General features: G+C 34.3%; 1 protein-coding gene across 1 annotated transcript in view; it reads right to left on the minus strand.

Moving 5' to 3' along the window:
* LOC111062424 (zinc finger protein 208) overlaps nt 1–8,425 on the minus strand; it is a 28,844-nt gene extending 20,419 nt beyond the window's left edge. The window contains exons 1-2 of the mRNA XM_039432430.1: nt 8,297–8,425; nt 1,666–1,764 (exon numbers count right to left, since the gene is read on the minus strand). Of these exons, the coding sequence (XP_039288364.1) occupies nt 1,666–1,764; nt 8,297–8,380 (183 nt within the window). The 5' untranslated portion in view covers nt 8,381–8,425. The remainder of the gene's footprint in view (nt 1–1,665; nt 1,765–8,296) is intronic.
* Nucleotides 8,426–11,088: the final 2,663 nt, after the last annotated feature.

Genomic DNA, 11,088 nt, shown 5'->3' on the forward strand with positions numbered 1-11,088 from the left:
TAATATCTAACAGAAAAGTGTTGAATTAGAAAAAATAGATAGGATGAATCAGTGTTTCAAAGATGAATTCAATGTTTTCATAGTTGCTGATTGTCAATAGATGGTCCAGGAAATATGCAATGTACGATGAATCACCAGGAATTACATATTCTTTCCATCTTCCATTTTAGGATGAATATAAGCTGAGCTAAATTAAAAAAAATTGTAAATTATTCTGACATTCTTCAGTAATAATAAATGCAATATGAACAACTCTCTTCCATGAGGTGAATAATTTCTTCCGACATTTTCCGGTTACTCAATGATAGGGGAGTGATAATTATTTGTATAGGTCTTCTAAGGAACCATTATCTACAGCTGGTACCAATCAACTACACTTGACACTACATGATCATCTTCCCGTTCTTCGGTAGCCGCTAGGCCGACAATTTCGAAAACATAGGTCTGTAAAATGGATTAATGAATAATAATTATTAGCCACCATACTAAAATTTCTGGTCAGAAACCATTCCCAATATTCACACAATATATTCCCAAAGTTTCATGCCGTTTTGTCAAGTCATAGGGAACAAACAGACATTCATTTTTATATATATAGAAGATTTCATTCGTCTCAAACAAAAGCCTCTCTGAATGGAGGTAGAATGATAAGGTTGACAACTTTCAGTTTTGTTGTTTTAATTTTTTTTCAAATTACTTTCAAAAAGTTCATGTTGTGTTTGAAATACTCCTGGCGCTATCATAGTTTCACAACTATTCTGTTCCACACTCCTATCTCTTGCAGTCGTTAACCATATCTATAATAAAATAAAAAGTTGGCTTATACACGTACTGGATAGGAAAATTATGTTTGACGCATCATCACGTCTGAACTACTGGACTAATTAACTTGAAATTTTAATAGGCTAGATTCTTAATTAACCAAGGATGGTTATAGGCCTATTTAAATTCTTCAAAATTTCATTACGTCAAGTTTTCAGATTATCAAGTTTGAAAATAGATCCTTGCGAAGCACGGGTTCCTGCTAGTTCATTATAAAATGGAAGATGGAAAGAATATGGAATTCTTTGTCATTCATCGTACATCGCATATTTCCTGGACTATCTATTCACAATCAACAACTATGAAAACATTAAATTCATCTTTGAAACACTGATTCAACATACCTATTTTTTTTTTTTAATTCAACACTTTACTGATAGATATTACAACCAATTCATTGAGAAGAATATGTTTTCGGAATAATAAATGCTGCATGACTGAGCACATAGGAAGTCCACATTGAGATGTAAATGAAAATATTGATTGTCAGAATTACATGATTCACCAAATAAAGTCAAGTGTGACATGAGATACATTGACTTTTTGGCGGTACGAAGTTCGCCGGGTAAGCTAGTGTTGGAAATAAGACAAAGTCTATTATTACGTACAATTCGAAATCTGGATGTTCAGCATTTCCATCATGTGATCTTATTGAAATCTAAATTGATTATAACGAAATTTATTATTGATGTAATTATAAATTTGAGTTAATGACAGAGTATAGATATCAATCAAAATCAAGCATTGAAGATCGCAAAAATCAAACAGCCTAATTGTATAATGTTAATAAAATATTTATGATTATAGAATTTGGATCCATTTTTGAAAGAAATTACAACTCACCTCTCTGATTTGAGTTTCACAAGGTATTCCGTGATATTCGCCGTTACCATAATCGTCATCAAAGGCTTCTGGCTCAGTCTTGATCATCATTTCTCCAGGCTAGATGCAGAGTTGAAACAACATTTGTTTAGAAATATGTTAATGATAATTTATACATTATATATGATTATACATTTATATATTACCAAGATCTTGAGCGATTCTGGAACTCTATTCTATAAATTGAGCACAGAGTCGGTAAAATTTTGGAAACAGCTCAATATTTCTGTTACAAGGATAATTTCACAATAGGTTTGATTGAAGATCCTATTTTATCTAAAAAGCTTACCTTTCTGTTACTTCAAAATTTTGGTCCGCCATTTTTAATTCAAGTTTATTTTTATTTTTTTAAATGGGAAGGTGGTCATGTAATATATGATTTCGATACAGAATTTCAAGAGAAAATGGATGACTAAAAACGATGACTATATATCAAACGATACATCACAAAAGATATTCATATTTAAAAATCCTAATGAATCATACATAAATGTAGAAAATGAGTAGTTTGAAAATGTTAGATATTGAATAAATAATACTCTTCATATCAACCAACCATCTTTATTTTAATACATTCAAGACTAGACTGTTATTAAGGTTCTGGTAAATAATGTATTGAAATCATATGATAATAATAAATATCATCTGTAACAGAAAATATGACAGATCAAACTTTACTGTTCGAAGTGTGTGGGTAGATGTTACCGAAAGTGTTTTCTAACACTTGAAAAAATATAATTTGATGTTTTTTTAGATTTTCAAAGTAACTCATCCATTTCATTTTTTTTATTTATTAACATCTTTAGATGTGCATATCTTTGAAACGGTTTGAGATATGAATTCGCCAATCATTCTTGAAATTCTGTATCAAAATCATACATCACATTATTATCTTCCCATTGGAAGATTGGAAAATAATTCATCACATAACCAACTTTCCGTCCAAGGGTGGACCAAAATTTTGAAGCGACTGAAGAGTCGTTTTCCAGTTAAAATAGAATCATCAATCAAACCTATTGTCAAATTATCCTTGTAACAGGAACATCAAGCTGTTTCCATAATTTTCACTAACCCTGTATAAGTCTTCTCACTAGTATAGAAGAATATTATAAGCAATTAAAAAAGCACAATAAAAATTATCATGTACATTTTTATTTTTATTTTCATCACAACACAACTAGTTTCAACTCTTTTAGAGTAATTTTGAAGTGTAGATTACACTTGTAATGGCTTATACTTGAAAATGGCTCTAGAAGAGTTGAAACAAGTTGTGTTGTTGAAAATAAAAGGGTACTTGATAATTTTTTTTTAGTTCAATAAATTGAGTAGCCCTATGAGAAAAGTGAATATATAAGCAATTTATGATTCTTAAGAGTGTGGGAGAATGAAAAAATATGTTTTATTTAAATTTAACCTCTGTTGATTCACTTGCTAGTATAAAGAAAGAAAGCTTTGTGTTGGTTACTAGTATTGAATTCACACTCATTAAGCGACTACGAAACTCGATAGCATTAAGCAAATAATATTCATAAAACAAAGCTAGTATAATGTAACAACTGAGACGTTCGATTCAAAAAAATATGGTACAGAAATTCAATCTGCTTTATAAACTACCACAGACAACTGTTCATTAAACTAGAAAAATAAATAATTATCAAGCAAACGCAAATAATATGAAAAACAATTTAAGATTAACTCAAATATTATTGATTAGCAGGTAACCCGTGCTTTGCACTGGGGAAAATTATGTTTTGTTAAAAGCAAGAACCTTAGGTCTAGGAACCATCAAAAATATAATAATTATTATTTTATCTAACTTACTTTAATAATATACATAAGAGTTGAAAACTCTCAGAAAAAACTTGAGTTAGATTGATCTTCAACCCGCAACCTTCCATTCTTGAGTCACACGTGGTACTAACAAATTATGCTACGGATTCACAAGGAGAAAGCTCTGTTCGGTTGGACATAAACTTTGAACCACAAATAGAATAGATTTCTTCTAATTCTTTGAAGATTGAAATTGATTAATAAAAATGAAAATAAGCCTATATGAATCCTCGGTATTAATCCTTCTTAATATGTTTTGGAACTTTTCAAGAATAGCACTTTTTCCATTGACTTAGCTTTGTGCCTTTCTTTATTTCTTTTTCAAGATGGCCACCAATTTTAAAATGAAAAATTCTTGAGTAATTCCCGGTTTTCCAGAGTGGAATTTCAAATTTTCCAGGTAGAATATCCGTGGTATTTGAGGAACAAGATACAATTCATAAAAAAATATTATGGAAATTTTCAGTTTGATCTTCCATGACGAATTGCGAATAGCATATTTGAATTTCCAAATATATTGATAATTTTTGACACTACAGTCTATTTTTGTGAAGAATTAGTACGTTCTTTCAACTACTCATGTGTGTGGAGTGCTTTTGGACAGGGTCCATTTTCAAAACTCAGCTGTGAGTAGTTGAAAAACGAAAAATTTCTCACAAAAATAGACTACAGTCTCAAAGTTATCAATACATTTGTACATTTATTATGTATTCTGAGTCATACTTTTACTAATGAAGCCATATATATGTTTTTAGATTATTTTTTCTGGTTAGGCCAGGGACACATGAACAGTTTTTTGCCTGCCCGGTTTTTTGCTGGGTGAAGTGCAAAGTACACAGGAAGGCATGGAGAAGGACACACTTCGCCGGGCCGGCTAAAAACATGACCCGGCGAGAAAATCAGCCGGCTATTCTCTACTTCACCGAGCCGGCTGTTTCGCCGGCCAGCAGGTTGGAGGGCATTGTACATATATGGAGATGAACACACGGTTCGGCAAACAGCCAGCCGGCCCTGCCACTACATCTACTCTTCACCACTACTCTACTCCACCACTCTTCTGCAGTCATTCGTAGTTCACCCCTCAAAGTGGTTGTGTGTGAATTGTTCAGTGATTTGTTCAAAAACTTTAAAAACGTTGAAGTGTAATTTTGAATAAAAATTAATAATTATGCCAATAAAAATTGAGACAGTTTTTTTCCGGCCCGGCTTTTTGCCAGATGAAGTGCAAAGTACACAGGAAGGCATGGAGAAGGACACACTTCGCCGGGCCGGCTAAAAACCGGACCTGGCGAGAAAATCAGCCGGCAGAACAGCCGGCTATTCTCTACTTCGCCGGGCCGGCTGTTTTGCCGGCAAGCAGGTTGGAGGGCATTGTACATATGGAGATGAACACACGGTTCGGCAAAGAACTGGCCGGCCCTGCCACTACATCTACTCTTCACCACTTCTCTACTCCAAACTCTTCTCCAATCATTCATAATTCACCCCTCAAAGTGGTTGTGTGTGAATTGTTCAGTGTCCAGAGTTCTTTAAAAACTTCCAAGTGTAATTTTGAATAAAAATTAATTTGCCAGTAAAAATTGAGAAAATATGAAAAAATTGCTGGTAAAAAACTCATTTTCATATATAATTTGTTATTGATAATTTTTATTGATATGAAAAGTTTCATAAGGGTGGTACTTTGTTAGGTAGGCCTCTTGAGGTGATCAAAAGTAGTTAAAATACATTAGCCTCTCACATTTATTTATTATAAGATCTCAAAAAATTGGGTATTACAATTGTTATATGTTTATGTATGTTATGTTCATTATACAGAGTGTTTGTAAACTCCCTACCAATACTCTTGGGCATTGTTCCTGGGTAACAAACATATCTAATCATATCATATCATATTTAAATTGTCCAAAAGTCTTCAGTTTGTTTTATGAATTTGAAAAATTGTCATAATTTTTTGGTAGATATGTCTAGTTGTTATAAATGATTGTGCAAAGTTTCAATTTTGTATGTTCAAACATTATTTAGAAAAAAATAATAAGTGAAAAAAGTGAAATTACCACTATGTGAGTAAATTAAGACTTGTGGACAATTTAAATATGATTATTTAGATATGTTTGTTAGCTTGGAACAATACCCTAGAGTATTATTGGTAGGGAGTTCGTAAACACTCTGTATGATCTGTAACATTCAGCATTTTATTGTGAAATGTACTTGTTTTGTGAAATTTGACTTTTCATGTTTTTAAATAGCCGCCATTTTGAAAATTTATATGTAAAATCCGCCAAAGCTTCATCATTGCATCTTAAACCGTTTTGCAAAACAGTAAACTGTTTGCAAACGATTTCACATTCAGTAAAAATCACAGACAGACAAGCGTCTAAAATAATATAATAAGAAAACCGTTTTCTTATAAGTCAAAAGAAAACGTAAGAGCTCACCTTAAAGTAGTTGTCAGCATCTCTTGTGGAGAATAGTATATTTTGCACCTAGAGCAGAAAATGAGATTTTTCCGGCCCGAAATCGGTTTTCAAGTCCGAGGCCATAGGCCGAGAACTAGAAAAGATTGAGAGCCGGAAAAACATTTTTGCCCATGGTGCGAACGCTATTTTTCGCCACACACAAAAATAAACTATATATATATATATATATATATATTATATATATATATATATATATATATATATATATATGATAATAGTTGTTTACTAAGCACATCCGAAATCCGAAAGCAGAAGTGGAAGCTCTAGCAAATCTGAGGTAATCTGAATATCAGGAAATTGTGCAAGTATTTTTATTTTTTATTCTGATTTGTCTGAATAACCTCAAAGATGATGTTCAATTATGTGGGAGGTTGAGTTTATACTTTTTTATTCTTTCAAATGACAATAAGATGATATTATTATAAATGTTTTAATTATTGAATAATGAACACAAATAATGAAAAGTTTTTTGATCAGCTGTTTTTTGATCACCTTTCTTAGTTCCATGTTAGCGCCTGGAAAGGGTACTCTTTCCGGCCTAGGCCGGAAAGAAACCTGTTCTGACGTCAGACGAGAGTCGTCTGCAAACAATGTCTCTCAGATCTACGTAGGGACTGGAAAACAGCTGCTTTCTGTGCAGTGTGGCGAAAATACAATCTCTCATGTTGGTATTTTATCCTTGTATTTTACATTCAATCTTAAAGAAAAGCTCATCAAATGTGGCCTCCGACATTCGAAAATAGAGCCAGATGTTCATAGGCCGGTATATGCTAAGTACATTATAAAATATTCTGTTATTATAGCTGCCGTGTCCGGCGACCGTCGAACGGCAGTTGCAGTGTGTTCTGGTATTCAACCGGCGCCGGACCCGGGCGAAACAGCCGGTCCGGCAGTTTTGCCGTGTCGTGTGTCCCTGGCCTTAGGTAGGCTAGTTTAAAAACATTACAAATTATGTTATTGCTAGCCATCAAGTGTTTTGTTTTATTTGAGTTTCTTTTTACTATACACTTCTTTAATAAATTAATTGAAATTTATGAAAAATTCATGAGTAATTTGAAAAATTCATGAGGAATTCAAGGTTTTCCTGGTAGGTGGCCACCCTGTTTTTCTATCTGTCGGTCTTCCTAGGCCATATTCTTACTTCTTCTTAGGCCAACCCAAGGTGTTATGTAGACTGTGCTCTAGTACTGTGGGTGGTACTTTCATATGGTGTCTCTAACGGTGCCTGCAGGATACCAGGCGCCCTCCTGTAGTATTTAGCCTTGCCTGGACCCAAGAGAACAGAGATGGGTGAAACTCCAGGCACAAATGTAGGTCAAGAGGCTAAGTCGAGGGACCAGGTGCCCTAGAGGCAATTTGGCAACCCCTCCTTCAGCGGAAAGACTTACAAAGAAGCCAGGAGTGGAACTCACGTGGGTCACGAGTTTGTGGGTGGAGAGACCAAACTTCACCATTGCTCAAAGAAGGGCGGCCATTCAGGCAAAACGTCTTGGAAGAGGTGAGGCTTTTGACCCTGTGAAGTTTCGGAGGGGCAAAAAGAAAAGATCCAAGAGACCAGAGATGGGTGAAACTCCAGGCAGAAATGTGGGTCAAGAGGCTGAGTCAAGGCTGAGCCAGGCGCCCTAGAGGCATCTTGGCGACCCCTTACTCAGCGGAAGAACCCTCAAAGAAGGCCAGGAGTGGAACTCATGTAGGTCACGACAAGTAACCAGGTGATGAATGGGATGTTAGTATAGGGAAAAATTCCTGGTTCTTGTATGAAAGACACAGGTATTGGTTGCCTAACTAGCATACTACTTGGGAACACAAAAAGCTTTGGTTGACGTGTGGGGTTCTTTGAACCTTTTGGATCCTTGAATCCGTCCCTTCAAAAATAATAATAATAATAATAATATTAAAATACTAAACTACGGAGATAATAGTGCTAGCTGAATGTTAAGGAAGAATTTCACATTTACTTACAACTAAATTAGACAGAGATGAAATAATAAATATTTATCAAATTCAACATAAATAACCAATTTTTGATAGAATCATGCAAATTTAAATTTAAAATTTGCAGTCCTATAGAATAAATTATATGAATATACAAACACATGATCATAAACAAGAAATTAGTAATAGTATTTATTAAATGTCATTCATTTCATTCATTAACTTGTAAATGGCATTAATAGGTCGAAACATGTAGTGATTAATAATGTTAAGTTTTAAGAAAAGGGAACCTACCTACTTAGATAGTTTAATTTTCAGCTAGAATAATTAATAGTTTAATTAACACAAACCTCTGGTTGTTCCATTTTGATTGTTTTGGCACCGTAATCCATGTATGCAGGACTGTGGTTGTAGTGGTGGTTGTTTGATCCCATTTGTTCCACACCCTATAATAGATAAAACAAAATTCAAGTTTTTGTAGCATTTATCTAAGGCTTTATTGACAAAAATTGAAACAAAATAAATTGTTGTTGGAAAGTTTGAATATTATTATTCCATGCAGTTGAATTTGAAGGATACTACATTGAAGACAAAGAACATCACATTTAAGGTTAATAGAATTACCCAAAGAACTTCAAGGCTAAAACTTCAATAAATGTTAATATTCTACCAAGATTAAAATAATTAGAAAAATACTGCTTCACTGCAGTATGAAATGTATTCAAATTCAACTCACACACCAATTTTCGTATTTCTTAAACTGTAAAGAATTACTAATGAGTATATTATTGTTTTAAAAATAGGTTATTGTTGAATGGGCATTATGAATGCGAAAAAAATGCTGACGCTTGTAGTTACTTTTTAGCAAAATTAAAATTACAATAAAACTCATTTAAATACTAAAACACCCACAAGCTTTCAGAATTCTCTATGTAAAACTCAATTGGAATTCCTATTCTCAACTATGAAACAGATGAGACCTATGAGTTCAATGTGCTGAGTACTGGTGCTTCGTTAAGAAATCGAAACCCAGTAAGAGGTAATAAAAACAACTGAGAAAATTGCAGGAGTTCCGTAGTATTCTTGAGAAAAATGGCGGATAATTACTGAAAACCCATGTTTTTCACGATTCTCTTAAAAATGACCTGACCGATTTTTTTCAAATTCATACCCTGTATAGTTATTTATCAGCTCTATCAACTGGCATGAGTCTCCATTCTAAGAAACTAATGGGGGGCCCAGCGCCTACCCCATCCTTGAGAAATAGACTTTGTAACCTCCTCGAGCATGAGGTAGGTAAATAGAGCAGTTAATAAAAAGAACACATAGTCGAGATATTTCATCTGTAGAGCAGCTGTTTTGAAGACTTTTAGAAAAAATCATCGAATTTCACAATTTACACAAAGAAAAAAGTACTCTGAAAACAATTATAAATATACACATATACGCAGTAGTCTGATCGTAGTTTCAAATAAGTTGCCGCCAATCGTCATTATGTTATTCCCTAAATTATCCTCGTTTAAGAGCGGGGCTTACAGTTCAATGAGTAAGGAAAGTTGTGTGAGTGTACCACACCAGATTTTTACTTTTTGCACAGTAGCCTAGTACTGAATACTAAATAAATACTAATAGTTGTAGGACAATAATTTCTATTAATTTTTTCAATTAAAGTTAGACTTGAAAATTATTGTTTTTAATAAAGTATTACACAGTAATATTAAAAATTGATTTCCTAGAAAGATGATGAAATAGTTGCTTTCTAAAAAAACAAAATAGCCTACTGACTATAATTATTCATTATAATGCAATACCTTTTCACATACAGGTGTATTTGAATGTAATTTTAATTATGTTCCAGAATATCTGATCAGGAAAAGTCGGGGTTTCTTTGAAATGGACGAAATCTTTGGCCAAAAAGTGGAGTGTGCGCTGTCAGTGATAATGGAGAGAAGGCCATTAGAACTGCACTGTAGAGCAAGACACTGTTGTACCTGTACCTCCTACAATTATCATTGACGAGGATGTAGAAGTGTTGGATGTTAGTGGAGTTGAAGAGAAAGAAATAGTGACACTCCGACACATCAAGACACTCTTAGTGCGAGTAGCCCATGCAATAAATTGAGAGGCAAATTGTCAAGGAAACCGCAATAAAAGACGACTGCTCCATTGAGTTACCTCGCACAGGTGAGATGTCTAGAATATTAGTGTAGCACACTATAATGTATTGTGACATCACAGGTTATATTTTCTGTAATGTCACCCTCATTTTTTAAATACTTTATAAATATGCAATGTGTCATATTAAATTAATCTTGTAAATTGATTGATTCTGAATTTAAACTGGTTGTTCAACGGTGTTGTGTGAGACACAAGTGATGGGTGAGGTGTACCTTATCATTGACCGAGCGAAGTGAGGTCTGAGATTCAAGTCGACGGTTTGGCATTTCACTTAATGTTTGAATGTTTATATGTTTTTTATGTTGCGCATTTACGGCGAAGCGCGGTAATGGTACTCTTTCCGGCCTAGGCCGGAAAGAAACCTGTTCTGACGTCAGACGAGAGTCGTCTGCAAGCAATGTCTCTCAGATCTACGTAGGGACTGGAAAACAGCTGCTTTCTGTGCAGTGTGGCGAAAATACAATCTCTCATGTTGGTATTTTATCCTTGTATTTTACATTCAATCTTAAAGAAAAGCTCATCAAATGTGGCCTCCGACATTCGAAAATAATTTAAAAACTTATTATCATCACTCCTAAGTTGGACAAATAGAGAATAAAATGCTCCATGAAGCTGTCTTTTCTCTAGAATTGAATGAATCCAAACACTTTGGCTCCGTTTCCTCTTTCTTCAGTGGTGGAGCAAACATAGCACAGCCAATTTCTGAGCTCTTGACAGTACCATTGCATAAATGCGACTGAGAGCCAGAAGTTCATAGGCCGGTATATGCTAAGTACATTATAAATATTCTATTATTATTGCTGCCGTGTCCGGCGACCGTCGAACGGCAGTTGCAGTGTGTTCTGGTATTCAACCGGCGCCGGACCCGGGCGAAACAGCCGGTCCGGCAGTTTTGCCGTGTCGTGTGTCCCTGGCCTTAGGTAGGCTAGTTTAAAAACATTACAAATTATGTTATTGCTAGCTA

Source organism: Nilaparvata lugens, chromosome 7 (genome assembly GCF_014356525.2).
Source record: "Nilaparvata lugens isolate BPH chromosome 7, ASM1435652v1, whole genome shotgun sequence".
In the NCBI taxonomy this organism is placed as follows: domain Eukaryota; kingdom Metazoa; phylum Arthropoda; class Insecta; order Hemiptera; family Delphacidae; genus Nilaparvata; species Nilaparvata lugens.